The 19,239-nt window shown below is 40.1% G+C and overlaps 1 protein-coding gene across 3 annotated transcripts in view; it reads left to right on the top strand.

Annotated features, from left to right (window-relative positions):
• metap1d (methionyl aminopeptidase type 1D, mitochondrial) overlaps positions 1 to 19,239 on the top strand; it is a 121,591-nt gene that overhangs the window by 70,101 nt on the left and 32,251 nt on the right. For 2 of the 3 annotated variants that reach the window (XM_062964489.1, XM_062964484.1), the window contains exons 4-6: positions 8,147 to 8,295; positions 9,097 to 9,139; positions 17,042 to 17,205. In XM_062964489.1, coding sequence (XP_062820559.1) covers positions 8,147 to 8,295; positions 9,097 to 9,139; positions 17,042 to 17,205 — 356 coding nt within the window. Of the gene's footprint in view, positions 1 to 6,310; positions 6,683 to 8,146; positions 8,296 to 9,096; positions 9,140 to 17,041; positions 17,206 to 19,239 lie in introns of those variants that run through there. The other variant, XM_062964491.1, reaches the window with a different exon arrangement.

Genomic DNA, 19,239 nt, shown 5'->3' with positions numbered 1-19,239 from the left:
AAGGCCAGAAAAGTAGTATTGTCTGTATTGAGAAAAAAGAAACTGTTTTCTCTTTAGCTGAAAAAATGGGAAGGAGGATCTTGACTTCATAAACCAATTGATTATTTGTAAATATATTTTTTTATATTTAGCTCCCGATCCCATTTCTGGTTTACATTTGTGTACACCTGATCACATATCTGAATCTTTGAAAGCCAGAAGGTGTTGTGTTTTATGTAGTTTAATAGATTTTGGTTTTATTGGTTTTAACTAGTATTTTTAATATTTCTGTGTTTGATTCTATTCTAATGCTTATATCTGTTTTAATTCACAGATTGTTATGGCTTTTAATATTAACCAGTTTTAGTCTTCTTTGGCAGCGAGGAAGTGTGGTATAAATACTAATACTAATACTAATAATAATAATAATAATAATAATTTGTAGCTGCATACATTGGCCTAATAATATTTCATCAATTAGGATTTGATATCATTCCCAATGTATATTTAAATATGCCATCTTGCAAATGTTTATCCTAAGGAACATGAGAATCTATTGTTTAATCACAAAGCAAATCTTTATTCACACTTGCTAATTTTCAACTGTACATTTATGTAAATTGGACTGGGGGCTGTTCACTCTTTTCTAGTGATTGTATTGCTCTGCCTCGCCTTTCTCCCCCAAATAGGCATATTATAAGATTCAAAACCATTAGTAATGCATGCCACAGCATAATGCCAGGAACACTAGCTCTTCTGCATTGTCTCTTCAGAATATTTTGTATTGCTTATTTTTTTTACACTATTTCGGATTTTAAAAAATCTCTAAAAATAGCAGAGGGAATTTTGGTCACGTGGAGTTTTTCTATATATTACTGAAGAGTGGTGTTAATGTTTAGGCTTGAATGCCATTGTTAGTCCCAACAAGGGTAGACCCATTAAATCAATGGGATTTTTGTAAGTATTTACTTATCATTGAGCAATTAATCACTTAGTCTAGTCTAGCTGAACTTATTGGCAAAATATGTGCTTACCTGGGAATAAGTCTCATTGAACTCAGTGGGGTGTAATTCTGAAGAGACAAATAGAGTATTTCACAGTGCAAGTTTTCACTGTAGACAATTGGTCCCCAGGAAGCAACATTGGGATTTGTCTTGCTCCACATATTTGTTCCAGTAGGTTGGATCTGAAGGATATTCTGTATATATCATTATGGACACTTACCTGGGAAATATGTCCCATTGAATTCAGAGGAAGTTCCCAGTGGAACAGCATAGGATTGCGCTGTTACTCCAGATATTATGCAGGACATCCTGAGTATCCTTTCTTGTGAGTAAGATCCACTAAACATTTTTGATACTTTCATCTTTGTAAGCATTGGGCTGCAAGTCATATGAAAACCTTGTTATATATAAAGCGAGGATGCTCTTTCAAGATTACAGACTGAATAAGATGCAAGGTGGCCCCAGTAAGTATTCAAGTGACCAAAACTTCCATATAATCCAGTCCCCAACACTATAATTCACATTTTAAAATCAGCAGGCCACTTTAATAGATTTAATTTTCTAGCTTCCCTTTGGATGGTACTTAAAGTAATGAGGCCACATGGAAGACGATGCCATCCTTGAGCCTGATCAATCAGTTTCCGAGGTCCCTTGATGCCAATAAAAATAGCATAGACGGCTGTATTTGGGAAGACTTTGCGGAATTGTCCTTTGTGCAGAAAGTGTTACCAACAGATTCAGGGGAGGCCTGCTGATAATGTTACATCAAGAAAAAAGGGATGGGGAATAAAAGTGGCAAGATGACAGGAGCAGAGAACAAAGAATAGTGGGGAAATAGTGAAGAGCAAGAGCATGCAGAGATGTAAATGTAAGCTAAAGAAGTTTCCAATGAAGATGAAAGGGAAATTAGAGCATTACAGAGAACAAAAAAAAAGGGGGGGGGAGAGGAGGGAGTCATATGGTTGAAATGACAAGCACTTGAATATGTGGAGCAACTGGATTAAGGCTGCGGCAAAAAAAATAAAAGTAAGCCCGAAATGAAGAATATTGAAACAACAGAACAACACACGGTGAAATAATGAAACAATGATTTAATAACATCACAGTAAAGATAAGGGTTAATGTTGTTAAAAGGTGAAAACAGCAGGTCTCAATGACAGGCTGAAATAGGTAGAAAAATAAGACAGGAATTTAAAACTGTATTCTGGTTCCTGGCCTCAGTAAGTTAAGAAATATTAGCTAAAGATGAAAGTATTAGCTAAAGATGAAAGAAAACTGGAATGAAAGCAGAGGTGATGTAGGAGGCAAAAACAGTTAAGGAAAGTTTGGACTTCAGATGCTGTGATAAACCTCTTTTAATAAATAAAGCATATAACATGGGTAATAACTGAGAAAGACAGAGCTAGAGGTGGCTGATGTGAACATTATAATCCAAGTCAAATGGGAGGAAAACTGTCAGGTCAAAAGAAGAAAATGTGAGGATGAACCATGGAGACTGATAGAAGGAGGAGGCACTACAAATTAGAAGAGAAAAAGGAAAGGATGTGTTTGAAATCAAACCAAGGGGTTTGAAGTCAAACCAACGCCTGAAGAAAGAAAGAGGGCATTAGGGATAAAGATGGAAGAAAGGGAACAGGGAAGATAATGGAGGGGAAGGTAAAATAGAAGAAGAAAAACTAAGTATTTTTAACTTTGAGAATATGTGGAAAACTCAAAAAGAGACCCAAATAATTAGTTGAGTCACTGTCTGGGATAGAAAACACCATGCAAAATTAACAATTTCAGGAGATAGAATTCTACATTTAGGAATTGACAAAATATTCATATTATGATAAATTTGCCAATAATAAAAAGAAAGAAAGAAGTTGCTGGCAAGTTCTTTCTGCAAGAGACTGGAAATTTTGGGATACGTAATCCCTAGCTCTCCTGTTTTGGGCTATGTTGTTATTGTGGGCCTTGAAGTCATTTCCTACTTGGGGCAACCCTAAGGTGAAACTATCATGATCTTTCTTGGCAAGATTTTTTCAGAGAAGCTTTGCCTTTCACATCCTCTGAGGCTGAGAGAGTATGACTTGCCCAATGGTCTTCCATGGCTGAGTGGGGATTCAAAACCCCAGTCTCCAGAGCCATAGTCTAATACCCAAAGCACTACAGGGGTATAATGTCATAGTCTAATACCCAAAGCACTACAGGTATAATGTAGAACTATATTTCGCATCATTTCTGGTCATTGCCTGTGGTGACTGAGGCAGCTCACTCAAGCTAGTTTGATACTAGCACTTTTTTTGTGTCAGGAGTGACTTGAGAAACTGCAAGTCGCTTCTGGTATGAGGGAATAGGCCGTCTGCAAGGACGTTGCCCAGGGGATGCCCGGATGTTTTACTATCCCTGCATGATACAAGCACTGAAGAGGGAAAAGGAGAACCTAACCCTTTCTCTCAGATTTCATTTTCTCAGTAATGAATTGCTCATCACTTCAAAGGTGCTTCTTACCAGAATAGCAAATGTGTGTTGCCAAATACCGTATTTACTCGAGTCTAATGCACTATCGAATCTAATGCGCACCTCAATTTTCAAAACCTTGAAACCAAAAAAAGGATTTGCTGATTAATGTAATGTGCAACAGCAAAAGATGCTCTCTTTGTAATTTGGCAATTACAGTAGATGCCTACCAGGGCCGGCCGGAGATATTTTTTAATGGGAAGCGGGGGTGCTGAAAAGCGCCCCCACCACCGGCCCCGCCTCCCGCGCCCTGGCCCCGCCCAGCGTGCCCTGGCCCCGCCTCCCACGCTGCGTGGGAGGCGGGGCCAAGGCGATTAGTGAGGGGGCGGGGCCACAGTTGGCCCCGCCCCCCCGCCCAGCGTGCCCTGGCCCCGCCTCCCACGCAGCGTGGGAGGCGGGGCCAGGGCACGCTGGGCGGGGGGCGGGGCCAGAGTTGGCCCCGCCTCCCACGCTACTCCCGCTCGCCCGTCTGGCCTTTTCTAGCAGGCCAGAAAGCAGCGGAGGTCCCTCCAGGCCGCAATCGCGATTGCGGCCTGGAGGGACCTCCGCTGCTTTCTGGCCTGCTAGGAAAGGCCAGACGGGCAAGCGGGAGTAGCGTGAAAGCGGGGCCAGCTCTGGCGCCGCCCCCCCCGCCCAGCGTGCCCTGGCCCCGCCTCCCACGCTGCGTGGGAGGCGGGGCCAAGGCACGCTGGGCGGGGGGGGGGAGCGGCGTCAGAGCTGGCTCAGCCTCCGCTACTCCCGCTCGCCCGTCTGGCCTTTCCTAGCAGGCCAGACTGCAGCGTAGGTCCCTGTAGGCCGCGATTGCGGCCTGCAGGGACCTCCGCTGCATTCTGGCCAGCTAGAAAAGGCCAGACGGGCCAGGGCGCACTGGGCGGGAGGCGGGGCACCATCAGGGCGGTGCCCCGCCTCCCGCCCAGCCTGACGGCGCCCCCCCGGGCCTGCGCCCGAGGCGGCGGCGTCAGGTGCCTCAATAGTGGGGCCGGCCCTGATGCCTACTTAGAATTCCTTCTTTAAAAACAAAAGTATTAGAGCACCAAAGTTACCATCAAAAGAAAGAAAAACCTTGGGTGCATCTGTGCTGTAGAATGAATCCACTTTAACTGCCTTGGTTGAATGCTATGGAGTCATGGGGGCTGTAGTTTTACAAAGTCTTGAGCTTTCTCTGGCAATGAGTGTGGATGCCTCACCAAACTACAAATCCCAGGATTACATAGCACTGAGCTATGACATTAATTTAAAGATGACATCCCTCAAATAGGAGCTCAGCGCTTTGGCTCAGCACTAAGATTATTGTATTACGCGAATCTAATGTGCACCCTCATTTTGGCAAGGTGATTTAGCCAAAAAAGGTGAGTGTTAGATCCAAGTAAATACAGTAATAGCAGGGGATCAGAGTAGGTTGGTGTCATCAGGAAAATGAATTGAAAGAGTTAAAAATGCCTTAGTCACAAACCATCTTTAAAGATATTGTAATACGTTCACACATACGACTCACAACTGCGTATTTAACACACATGACACACATTTCTGACCTGACCTTACCTGACCTGGTTGATTTCTATTATGATCTTAAAATGTCACACTCAGAAATCCAAGTGAGTCACTACAGAAGCTGTAGTTTTCCTGTGTCAAAATTGAAAGCAATCTGTTCATCTCAGCAGATGAAACAGTACCTGTTGAATTGCCTATCCGAAAGTAGATCACGAGTTAGCAGCCCTCTGCATCACTGAAGACAAAGACTATTTGTCTTGCTTATTTATAGCTCGCTTCTCTGCCCAAGGGCACTGAGGTCATTAACCATCATTTGCAATAGTTGAATTCTTTAAAGTATGAAGCAAAAGATGCGGGCTTGTTGAATTTCATAAAGCCAACCCAATATCCTTTACCTGCATAGCCTCACGTGCAACTTCATTATTCCCCCAAACTTCAGCTAGAAAGTCTGTTTCACATGAAAAAAGTGTCTTGCATTACCCTCTGTGTGACCTAATTCCTAAATCTTCTGCTATGTTGTAGAAAAGCAGAATATAGCTACCTTCTAAGGAAAGGATCTGAAAGTTTATACCCATCATATTGGCTGTAGCCGAGTGTCATATTCATAGGCTTACAACTCATTCAAATCACAGCCAATTTCCCTAGGAACACTCAAAGGCACTTCTTGACAATGAAGGAGGTTTTCCTACCAAATTTCAACTTTCAACCCTCGCCATCTCACAGCTTGGTTCAGTTTCGGGGGAAAGAGTTGTAATGATAATATTTAAAGTCTATATTTTCCCCCACTTTACTTATATTCAAAAATGGCCTGGATCTTTTTGCAACATTCTTACTAGAAATAATCAGTTCCAGTATAAAATGGAATCTAGAAAATCTGAGCTGGAAAAAAATTGGAAAGTTTCTGGAAATGATAGGTATCTGAAATTGAGGTGTTAGATTGAAAATGCTAATCCGGGTTTAACTGCATTGTCGTCTCAGCCACATATTTTTCTGTACAAGCTGTTTCCAGCCATGAATTGAAGCATTAAAGTGGGCTGGCAAATCTATATTCAGTGCTAGTATATGTGAAGGGAAGTCATGTGGATAGTGGAGAAAAGTTTGAAAGAAGAAAATTTGTTGGCTCCTTGGGAGAATGCAAATTTTGCGGGTTTTTTTATAGTCGTATTGCTGTCCTTTGTTTATATAGCACTATCAATGTACACACAATTTTTTTCAATTTAAGTATACATAAACAGAACAGGAGTCCGCATTAAGTAATCTACCCTGGCTCGTACATAAAATGGGATGGAAGAAAGCTAAATTTGTAGTAAGAATGCAATCCAGACTTTTGCGAGAGCCATCTTGAGTGGTTTGCAAGAGTGAATATCTGTGGCAGCAGAGGACTTCTAGCAGTGATGGCTTTCCCCTCTTAGTCTCAAGTAATATGACATCAAATCCAGTCTAATCTTGGAATCCAAGCAGGGTCAGTCCTAGTTAATGCTTCAATGAGAGACCACCAATGACCACCAGGTGTTGTAGACTATATTTCAGAGGAAGGAACTGGTAAAACCACCTGTAAGTATTCCTTGCTTAATAAACTCAGTGGCATTCATGGGGTCAGCATAAGTCAACAGGCAACTTGAAAATACATGCAGAGTCACAGTACAGAGGCAGTATAAGAGATTCTTCAGTCTGCATTTCTTTCAGACTGAGGGTGCATCTACATGGTAGGATTAATGCAGTTTGATACCACTTTAATTGCCATAGCTCAGTGCTATGGAGTCCTGGGAGTTGTGGTTTTATGAGGTCTTTCACCTTCTGTACCAAATAGTGTTGATACCTCACCAAACTACAACTTAAAGACCATACATTTTGTTGGCAGGTAGAACTAAAATGGGGCGAGGGTGTTTGTTGAAATATGTAAAATTGTCTGTAAAATGAATTTAGAGATAGCTGATATCAATTAAAATTCTTCACTAAATATGATGAAATACATTTTAAAATTATCCACCTACAATTCGCAAATTAAATCCTTCACTTTTGAGGCTGAGCTAGAGTGACTCGTCTAAGGTCATCCCTTAGTTTCCCAAGGATTTGAACCTGGAAACCTTGGTCTCCAGAGCCATGCTCTCAACACTCAAACCATTACACCATGCTGATTCTTATAAGTAAACCTTAAATTTACTTTGGTTGCTAACTATGATAATGCCTATTAACTATGACATTAACTATAGTCATAGTCAATATAATTCCCTTTTCCCTGTTGATTAATTTAGAAATTTGCTACTAAATTTTAAGAGCAAATTGCAATTATCAATATGTTTTATTGATTTTATTTTATTGATTAGCCCATTGGCCGTATCAAAACATTTAGCACATAGACATACATACAACATACAACCTGCAGTACAAAAGAAGTTAAAATAAACAAGCTGTTGACAAGATCCCGTTCAGGATTCTGGCCAGCCTTTATTTATTTATTTATTTTGGCATAAAGATATAATGAAGTTTATTTGCCAAAAAATAAAAAAGAAACCCAGAACTGAAGTAAAATACATGATTGATGAAAGAAAGAGGGGAGGTCTAGCTACACCCGATTTAAAACTATACTTTGAGGCGGCAGCACTATTGTGGAATCAATATATTTTACTTTCCCCTTCCCTATATAGCCAGCTCCCTGCAAGCAACAAGGCTGAAGGGAACTTGAATTCAGTACCAGCTGTTCCCAGCCATATTAGCTTTCTACTTGCAAGGAAGTGTTTCTTTAAAATGCTTCTCTGCTTTGAATCCCACCCATGGGGTGAAAGCGGCATATAAATAAATAAATAAATAGACATTAAAAATGTGATCTATCTTCTGTATTGAGAGCCATTGAGAACTGAGCCATTCCACTCTATTCTGTGTGTAGACCAAGGAAAAGAGTTCCCACTTCTCTTTAGTTTTAATTGCTTGTATGTATTGATGTGTTTTCCAGAGATGTCCAAGCATATCCCATTATAGACGTCTATTACAGAATATTTTGTGCAGATTATATTCTTTTTGTCAGAAACAATATGGGGTTGTTGTACCCCATATTGTACAATATGTTTTGTAACTTTAGACTCTTTGTTTTGTTTCATTTTGTTTATCATATTCATTGTGCAAGATCCACTAATCATTTTATTCACATATTTTAAATTGTCATATTTTAGGTTGGCATGACTACAGAAGAAATAGACTGCCTGGTTCACCATGAAATAATCAGCCACAATGCCTATCCATCACCTCTGGGATATGGGAAATTTCCAAAATCTGTTTGTACCTCAGTAAACAATGTGGTTTGTCATGGGATCCCTGACAGGTATTTTTATTTTTATCCCCTATTCAAAGAACAAAATGTTCTATTTATCCAGATTTCTTTTCTCCTTTGATACAAATGAAAGTATAATATATTAAATTGACCCAGTATCAGTGCTGCAGTTCTTGCCTCACTGGAGTTAATGGTTTACACAGTGGCTAATATTGGTGATTTTCACCCATTATAGTTTTATTGAAAGCTACCCAAAAATATCTGGTACACCTGGTTGTCATGCTGAAAGAAAATGATGTTGGCACATGTGGAAAGTGTGTAGCAATATAAACAATGATTAGTATGTTGTCTTGTCTCTTTCCAGCAGTCTACAGCATCCCAGTTCAGGTTGTATTGTCCAACAGAAAAGTCACTCATGAGGAAAATATATATATTAATTTTTCCAGGTGCCTAAAGATGCTGTGTTTTTTTTAATTGTGAGCTAATATGGTGCTAACAATGAATGAATATTGCTTGTTCACAAAGTAAAACAGTGCCAGCTGTCAGTCTATTAATTGTAATAAGGTAACCATGGCTATAAATTTCATTTCTTACTTTTATATTATAGGTTCCTTCTCTTATTTAAATTATTTGTTTGGGATTCCTGTAAACTAGTGGGAGCCTGGAGATTACAAGAGGTTATTCCATTTGCCTCCTCCCTGTTCTGCTCAAACAATCCTAATTTTCTGTTAATTTTGTTTAGAGGCATATGTGATTATGTGCATGTTGTTTTTATATGTCCTTATGGAGAACTGCTTGTCACCATTATGCACTGTGTTTCTCTCCTTGGCATCTCTCCTGATTATATTGAAGCCGCCCTCTCCAGGATGGAGATATTATCAACATTGATGTCACTGTGAGTAATTTGTAATATAATTTTTAAGTGTGTGTGTGTGTGTGCGCGCGCGCGCAAAAAGAGGCTTTGATCAACTTTGAAATTCCTAGTAACAACAGGAAGAATAGTATATTGCAAATGTAGCATGCAAAGATAAACGTGTTGATTTTATTTCTAAGCCAAGGCACCAGCAGCTGGTTTCCTCCTTTGTTGTTTTGGGTTTTTTTCTCTCCCTCCACTGTGTTTATTCCAACTAGACCCAGGCCTGACTTGAATTTGGGGCTGGAATCAGATGCATGGAGATCAATGTTGGCCTAAGTGAAATGTCAACCCAATCCTGCTATGTGTCATGTTTTTGAGAAGGTGTAATTGTTATTGATCCACTGTGTAGTTAATGCAGAGCACCACAGTATTGGGCAGCAGCTGAAGACAGATATGTATGAGATGAGCTAACACGAAGAAAGCCAGCATTTTTCCTTCACTCTGCCAAGATTGATCTTCCTCTTCCTGCTGATTTTGAGTGGGGCCTGTCATTATCTTACTCTGTCATTAGAGGCTACATTGGCCTGTGTGTGTCAGTCTATTTGGACAGCAACTCTTTTGCTAACAGTGTTCCCTACATTTATTAAAATCCCCAAAGGTAGTATTGTGTTCCATTTGTGGCATAAGAGCCCTGAACCCTTTACTCACAAATGCACAACATGATCCACAGCTCAGTTAATCCAAAAGACATGGGTTTACTATGAGGTTTAAAATCCAGTTGTTAATCTTAACTGGGTTGTGGATCCCAGTTATAAGGCATAGTCATTGGTAACAAAACAGGAATATAAACATTGAGATTATATACACACACACATATACACACACGCTTAGTCTTATTTAGATTAACTGCTTAGCAACTAGTAGTTAAAGCTGAACACACACATTGCGATTTTCAAGTATCAAAAGAATGTTTCTGTATTTTTCTTTAAAATCTATAATTTAAACATAAATCAGCTTGTTCACTTTTAGTTATATATGTGTATCCTGAAATCTTAAAGTAATTTTGTGCTATATGAATTGTTATCCTAATTGTTAATTTTGAGGTTGGAAATTTTCTGTACATTTAATTATCTGCTTTATAATGCCTAGCACTTCTTTAAAGGGGATTTTGCTTTTATTCCTTCCACAGTGCCTGCATTTTCAAATGATTTTTATTGTATTTTATGACTTCTGGGCATTTTGCTGGGTTTTAGCATTGGGCACAGAGTATTAACTAATTAAGAAAGATTTTAGGACATAAATCAATGAAACATGAAACTTCAAATACTGTGTACTGTATAATTTTTCAAAAAATCTTTCTCACTCTCAAAATTTCTTAATGCCATAGTGATAACTTCTTCATGTGCTGCATCCTGTCTATTTATCTAATTTAACACTGTCAAAAGTAATGCAGACTTCACATGCTATTTCTTTAACCTTCTGAATTCTAGCACCTTTGTGTTATGTAGTTAATTATTTAGCTATTTTAAATATGTATAAGTATTAATTTGTTTCTGTAATTTTATTTTTAAATTATCATTGTTCTTTGCAGAAACATAAACTAGTACTGGGCAAGACATGATCCATAGTCCACATTTGGCCCTTCCATTCTTTTTTGACTACCCAAAGCCCACACACGAGTTTCTCTGCTGAACTAACTCGAGCTGTGGAAAAATAACTTTCCCCCTTGATTTTAATTTGTGAAAGCCTTAATGTATATATAAGAAAGAAAGAGAGAGCCCAGAAGCATTATTTTCACAGGAAGCAAGGCCCATGAGCGCATATACCATCTTTACAAGGTTGTTCTGGGATTTTTCCAGGACTGCTTTTAAGGCTCTAGGACAGGGGTCCTCAAACTTTTTAAGTAGAGGGCCAGTTCACAGTCCCTCAGATTGTTAGGGAGCCTGACTATCATTTGAAAAAAATATGAATCAATTCCTATGTACACTGCAATATTTTATGCAAAAAAAAAGAAAGAACAATACAATATTTAAAGCGAAGAGGAATTTTAACCAACATAAACTTATCAGTGGGAAGCGTGTGCCTTCTTTTGGCTGGTACGATAGTCAAGTTATATTAGGATGGTTGTTATTGTGTCCCATCAAGTCATTTCAGACTTAGGGTGACCTGAAGTCTAAAGTTTAGGGCGGGGTCCGAGTAAATGACTTTGGAGGGCCATATCCAACGCATGGGCCTTGTTTTTGGGACCACTGTTCTAGAAGAAAATCTGTTTTGTTTTTCAGTTAAAATAATGGAGACATTCGCTTTTGCTATTGCCAAAAATTCAACAGTGGGGTAGCAGGGGGGCACTGCTAGAGGGTTCCAAGGGGGCAGATTTGACCCCTAGATTTAAAGGTAGCCCAAACTTCCAGATGCGGGGAAAGGTTAAAGATCCCACCAATTGTCCAATTGGTCTTCTCAACATTGCTCTATTCCAACATATTTTCCAACTCCCCCCCCCCCCAAGGTCCATTGGAACATTTGTACTTGGATTTTTGCTTTATATATATAATCTGTCTCTAAAAAATAGCTCTATTACTAAATGCACCAATGTCAGCATCTTAAGAGTGCAATCGAAAAAGCTAGTAGATTGACCTATAGGGGCTTTAGACCTACCCTCCATGATTGTATTAATTCTGTTGGTGGCTACTGATTCTGTACTCAGGTATCACAGGCTTTCTGAATACCAGCTCCTAGAGTACAACAGTGATTGACATCGTCACTACATAGTCCTGCTAGTGGGCTTCCCATTAGATTATCTAACAGAAGGAACAGATGGGCCCTTCAGTCTGAGCCAACTGGGCTGCTTGGATGTTTGTTAGTGGAGAGGAATTTGAAAAGTACTTCATGATCTGACATCACAACCTTTAGCTGTTCAAAGGAGTGAAATCAAAAGTCTCTTCCAGGGTGAGAACTCATGACCCCTCAGAAGTTCAACAACTACAGCTCCTACACTCCGTACTATTGGCTAAGCTGCCAAAGGCTTCTGGGAGTTGCAGTCCAACAACATCTAGAGGGCCACATAATTCCCATTTCTATAGTGGTATTTTGGTAGTGCTCCTAAGGAAGGAAAATATTCACATTGTCCCTTCATTAGAACTTTTACAACAAAAAGCTGCTTACGGAACTCCTAGATTCCTTTGAAAAAAATGCCCATCATCACTTTTCTAAGGAGATTTCTATTGCTTTGAATGCAATTTCCTGCTTCTTAGCAGGGGGTTGGACTGGATGGCCCATGAGGTCTCTTCCAACTCTACTATTCTATGATTCTGTGTGTCCTTGCTGGTGCCTTTTTGTGGGGAAGGGATAACCTGCAATATATCACAGCTGTATTTGAATCTGCATTTGATTGAAAGGTCAAGTATCCCACCAAATGCATCTGAAATCCTTGCCATTTGCTGCAATTCATAGAAAAACATTGTGTATGGCCCGTGGCTTGCATATATCCCATGAGATATTTGACTTTTCTTCTTGGAGCATCAGAAAAGTCCCTTCATTTTCAAAAGTAGTTGGACACATTTATGTATTAATATTAATAACGTTTATTTACCATTTTTGAGTTGGATCCAAGCCAGTTTACAACAAAATGAACAGAATATAGACAACTAAGACAAAAACTGGGTTGAATGAAGTATCCTTGCCTTGCTCCATCCACATTGAAGTATGCCCCACGGAGGCAACAACTTGGTGTTCAGCAAGGAACTAATTGCTTTTGAGTCCAGAGGAAAACAACGCCTCCCATACACAAAGAGAGAGAGATAAGCATGTTGCCATGATGTAACTTTCTCCAAATCATGACATGTCTTTACCTTCAAAATGTGATGGGAAGGAATGCTACCATTTTGTTCAGCAAATGTTCAGCAACCCTCTTGCTCCAGTCTCAGAGGTCTTTGGATACTACTGTTGATTGTCCCAGAAGACCTTGAGCCTCTCAATCTTCTACATTTCCTACAGCTACTATGCAAGAGGGATCACTTTGATAAGGAGAGAAGCCAGTTTAGATACCAACACTACCTAAACCTGCTGCTGACTCACTGAAATTATCATGGCTTGGAACTGACTGGAAATTCATTTCCCACTTGGGAGGGAAAATCCAGGGAAAAAACACTCTTTTAGTTCATTCCTTACTACCATGGTGTTTCTGTGAATTAAGGGTTTATTGATTTTAACCAAAATCAACCCACTTAATCACGACCTGCAGCAGTGATGGTAGGGATTAGATGCCATACATAGATGTATTCCAATTGCAATTAAATAATGGCTTGGGGTCACCCAGTATCCTGAGCCAAGCAAAGCAGTTGGTTCAGGTTTTTTGTCAGTGCCAGAGTTCATGTTCACAGCTCCCTGATTTTTTTTTTCTCTTTGAATCAGATGTTACCACTAACCCTTTAAGTCTGGCTTTAGAATACCATTCTGCTGACATGTCTTATGCACACAAAAACTAGCAGAGGCTACTTTCCAAGGACACCAGCCAGCTCTTTGCTAACTCTTCTCTCAGTGCACACATGTAAATATACGTACGTAGTGTTGCTCCTGACATTTTTTTCCATGACAGCTGGTCCAGAGGACTCCAGCATTGTCTCAGAAGACCAAGATTTAGATTTCTCAAGCTACACTTCCAAGCATAGATTCCACTGGACCATGGGGGCCCATACTTCTGAGGGAATGTTTTTAGAATCTGCTCCATGTAAGGGTCAAACTACATGGTATGTGAAATAGATAACTTACAGGACCCATAACAAACCCTACCTCCCATTACTTTGCTCTGTTTGAAGCAATAGAAAACTAGCCACATGACAGGGAGGGTTTTGTAGTAGAGGACAGAAGATTAAACATCAGTTTGCAATGTAATACCATTCTGAATTACTTGATTTGGACTCCTGAGTAAAACTGAGTTTCAGGGTTTATTTGCATAAAGATTTGTACCCAGATCTCAGTCACTCCCAGTATCACTACCGTTTTAACTAACATTTATATATATATAAATGTTCTGTCCACTTGTAGGACAGAGTTAACAACAAAACCACTGGACCAAATGCCTCCAAATTTGGCCACAATACACCAACACATCCAAGGTATGTCCTTCACTCAACCCCCCCCCCCCAAAAAAAAACCCCGAATTGGCCTATATCTATTTTTCACTTTCCCCCCTCCCTTTTCGGCCCAAATGGTACACTCCCCTCTTTCTCTTTCCACATTTGCCCTGAGGGGGGTGACTGGTTACAGCAAACAGGGGAGTCCGACGCATAAAGAAGAGCAGTTAGAGAGAGAGCCAGCTGCCAAGGCTATTCTTGGAAGGGCTTCTCTCCCTCCTCGCACACACAGAAACACATAGGCTTCCAATTAGAAATTGGGGGGGGGGGGAGCAGGGAGGATGAGGAAGAGCTGTTCTTCCCCTGGCTGCCAGTCAGAAGGGTAGGCCACGCCCCCTTTAGGCCCTACCCACTTTAGGCCCTACCCACTTTGTGTCGTAGCAACCCCCTCAGCCACAATGGTGCCCGGGGGATAGGCAGGGTCCACTTAGGCCTCTTCCACACTGCCTATAAAATACAGATTATATGATTTGGATTATATGGCAGTGTAGACTCAAGGACCTTACACACAGCTATATACCCCAGAATGCTAAGGCAGATAATCCACAGTATCTGCTTTGAACTGGATTATCTTGAGTCCATACTGCCATATAATCCAGTTCAGTGTGGATTTTATACAGCTGTGTAGAAGGAGCCTCATATAATCCAGTCCTAAGCAGATAATATAAGTTATAAATTTAATGTATAATAATTACTGTGACATACTAATACAGGAGCCCCGGTGGCGAAGTGTGTTAAAGCACTGAGCTGCTGAACTTGCAGACCAAAAGGTCCCAGGTTCAAATCCCGGGTGCGGAGTGAGCACCCGCTGTTGCTCCAGCTTCTGCCAACCTAGCAGTTCGAAAACATGCCAATGTGAGTAAATCAATCTGGCGGGAAGGTAACAGCGCTCCATGCAGTCATGCTGGCCACATGATCTTGGAGGTGTCTACGGACAACGCCGGCTCTTCGACTTAGAAATGGAGATGAGCACCAACCCCCAGAGTCAGACATGACTGGACTTAATGTCAGGGGAAACCTTTACCTTTTACCTTACTAATACAGAACAATGTAATCTCTAAAATCAGGACAGTAAATAGAGAACACTCTGAAAACAGCAGAATTCCAAACATGAAACAAGCAGGACCAGCTAACACCTCTCAACAAAGGATTCCCCCAGGGAGGAATTAGCCAGGCTTTGAAGCTACAAGCCAATTAAATGCTAATCAAGGTGACTAATTGCAGCATTCAATCTTGCATCCAACAGACAAGAGTTCTTTCTCCCACGCTGGACATTATTCCACAGGTATATAAACCACACTTGCCTGGCTACTTCCTACTTAGGGAAATCCACTGAAAATGAACAAAACCTGGCTCCCAGCATTAAAAAAACTCTAAAACCAGGACAGTAAATAAAGAACAGGAGAATATGCTATTGGAGGGTTTGAGACGACTGACTCGCCATAGAGATCAATTTTGTCCTACAACCAGAGACCACACTGAACTCCAGCAGTGCTGCATCTAGACCAAACTTGCCCAACATAACAGACTTTAAGTACTGATGGAGTTTATAGGTGTTACTCAGGCATGATGTGAGTTGCAGTTCACACACAACTTTATGCATACTGTACATATATACAAGCATACAACATATATTAAATACCACCACTTCCTTGTTACTTTTTTTTTTTCAAAACCAGCAGACTACACCACAGCAACGCGTGACCGGGCACAGCTAGTACTTAATATACTACTAAGTTGTTGTGATTTGAGTGTTGGGCTAGGAACCTGGAAGACTTAGGTTTAAAAGTCACCTCAGCCATGAAAAGTTGTTGTGTGACCTTACGCAAGTCTTGGTCTCTCAGATGAAGGCGATGACAATCCCCCTCTGGATGAATTTTGGCAAGAAAACCCCATGATAGGGTTGTCATACACTGAGTTGATTTGGGAGCACACTACAAAGACAAATGCATGTTTACGTAGGAGTAAACAGTTCATTTGTTTTTGTTATGTGTACATAGGAGTAAGCAGTGATGGAGAGCGAACATGGTGTGGTGGCTTGAGAACTAGACTAGGATTCAAGGAGCTCAATGGCGGAAACGTGTTGGGCAATCTTGGGCAAGTCAACTTTTTCAGCCTTATTCAATGAAAAACTTCTTCTGAATAAATCTTGGCAAGAAAACCCTATGAGAAGGATGCCTTTAAGTCAGAAGTGGGTTAAGGATACACAATAACAAGAAAAAGAAAACCAAAGCTGCAGTGACTGGTAGATCTATCCATGCAGGGATACCAAAACCATTTCTGGATTTTATTGTCATTCTTCCAGCATCTCCTCCCAATTGAGGAGAAGTTTTTCTGGTCCTGGGTCAACGGTTCAGCACAGCAGAGCTCCCATTCAACTTCCAGGGAAAAGTTGTGGAGACGTGCTGGTTAAATGTAGAACGGATTTGCCACCCCTATGCTGCCCATGGTAGCAAGCCGTAGGGCTTGCTACCATGGGCAGCATAGGGGTGGCAAATCCGTTCTACAAAGGAAAATTTATTGACTTAGTAAATTTAGAATTGCCTAATTGCAATTTGAAACCTTGACGTTTGTGGTCTGCACTTCAGGTTTTGTTTAACACTGGCTGTATCCACATTATCATGAATTAACAAAGACAAGAACTTGGTTTCTTGCCCCTCTTTGCCCCATTTTCTTTTTTCCTTGATACATGTTTATTGATATTGTTCTCCAGGTTCATCTTAAATACATTCAAAAGAAAACCAATAATTGACTTCATTTTTGGTGCTATCTGTGAATGACACTTTTTTGCCTTTCTGCATGTGTTTAGGTGTATTTCAACGGCTACCATGGTGATACCTCCGAAACACTTTTAGTGGGCAATGTGGATGAGTCTGGTCAAAAGTTAGTGGAGGTTGCCAGGAAATGTAGAGATGAAGCAATTGCAGCTTGCAGACCTGGGGCTCCTTTCTCTGTAATTGGAAACACAATCAGGTGAGCCTTATACTGACAAGTAAAGGAAAGGCTGGCAAGTGGGACAAAGGTTATTGGTGGTTTGGTATAAAACTGATGACATGTTTTATGATTCAGAACCATCATTTCAGTCTGATATCACTATGTGAACTGCCAGGCTGTAATATTGTTCCCCGAAGTAAGAAAGGAATTTAAAAGTAAATTACACTAGGCAGGGTCAGCGGCAATGCCTATAGAAAATGCTAAAGACATTTCGTAAACTGGATGCAGGTATGATTGAGGGACTCTGACTATCTTAATAAAATCATATTAAGAATATTGAAGCTTTGCGTTCATCTGCTTGTTGCATGATGCATACAGTCCACAAGAAATGTTTGAATGCTATGAAGAATGTTAAAGATCTTATGTACTATCTTCCATATATATGCCAGAAATGCATACAAATATGATGACAGAAGAGTATGCTCCTTTTTTTTTTTTTGGAGCTATGATAAAACTATAGCAACCAGTCATGGTCTTCTTGATTAAGCCATATTACTCAGTTCCTTTCCTATTTCTCCACAATTTTATTTCATAGCTGTAGCCTTTATCCTTTCATTAATATATTGACTAGCGCTATCAGAGGGGGAAACCTTATATGAATCTTGATGGCGACAAAATGTGCTGCTGAGAACCTTAGAAGTTGCTGTCTTCCCTCCCCTACTTCATCTTCAAATACTTTAAGAGAAATAAGGAAAGAGAACAGCAAAATATCAGTTTGATGTTATTTATAGCTTTAAAAATATTGTAACAGAGTCTGCCTCAAACTTTAGTAAAACCACTTTGGGTTATATCCAAGAAGCTTTTATTGAAGACTTTGTATAAAATTGTGTTTTTGACAGTTTTAAATTATAGGCTAACTAGCCTGGGGAAAAAAGATAGTGTCTTTCTGTTCTTTCATAGGAAATGTTGAATCAGACCCCTACTGGGAAAAGAAATTTAATGCATATCTCACTATCTTACTGTCCATGAATATAATAGAAGTGAATTCGAAATGTAGTTTTATTTTTGCAAATGGGATGAGTCGATGGATGCACCTCCGTATTTTTGAACACCTAAGGTTCAACAAATTTACTGATGGTGCTCTTGCATTTTAACAAAATTTATTCCGGAGTCGAAGGGGCACCGAAGACGAGATTCTTATTCAAGCATTCTCCTGAGCACTGCATTCATGGCTGTGTCTAAAGGGCATGTCAGCCTTTGATTCTCTCTGAGAGGTAATTATCCTTTTCCTGTCACGGAACAACAAATGATAGCTAACTACAGAGGCACATTTGCAGTAGTCACATTCATCAACTGCAGGGGAAAAAAATTCAATTTAATTGTACAACACAGCTGCACATAGGCTTTTTGAGCATTTCTGTTGTTCTCTCTGTCTTGCTATTCCTCCCTACCAGATCTATTTTTTAAACTTTTTTTTCCTTCCTGCTTATTTTTCCCTCTCCCCCTCCCCCCTCTTTTTTTTGTCTCTTCTTCCATTTTTACTCTCTGTACTTTCTTGTTAAAGTAATTTTCCTTTGTGGCTCTCATTCTTCTCCCCCCCCCCCCCCCCATTGAAGACTATGAATGTAGAAAATTATCACAATTACTCATATAATTGAGCCTCTTTGTAGCAAGTGCAACTCCAGTAGCCTTTCTCCATCATGAAAATGGTTTCATTATAGGGTTTTTCATATTCTCTGACACCATCTACACAGAGGAACAGGCGTGCAGATGAGATGTACTAGGAATAGGGTAGATCAGGAAGGTCACAGTGGGAATAATTAGCTCTGCTATGGAAAGAGCATCTAGGCCTTTTACTGCTACATAAATGTACTGTCCGTGGCTTTTAGTCACACAAAAAAACCTCACTAACAAATGGAGCTCCCGCCTACTACTTTGAAAAAAAGATTTGTATCAACACTACAATTTTCCATCATTAAGACTAATAACACAGAGCCTAGTATACATCAAGGGGAATAAAAAGAAAAATCTCACATTCAAGTGGCGGACTGGGTGCTGACCTTTGTTCCCCTT

Source organism: Anolis carolinensis, chromosome 1, assembly GCF_035594765.1.
Source record: "Anolis carolinensis isolate JA03-04 chromosome 1, rAnoCar3.1.pri, whole genome shotgun sequence".
In the NCBI taxonomy this organism is placed as follows: Eukaryota; Metazoa; Chordata; class Lepidosauria; order Squamata; family Dactyloidae; genus Anolis; species Anolis carolinensis.
Note: the sequence above shows the minus strand (reverse complement) of the source record. Positions and strands in the feature narration are given on the sequence as shown.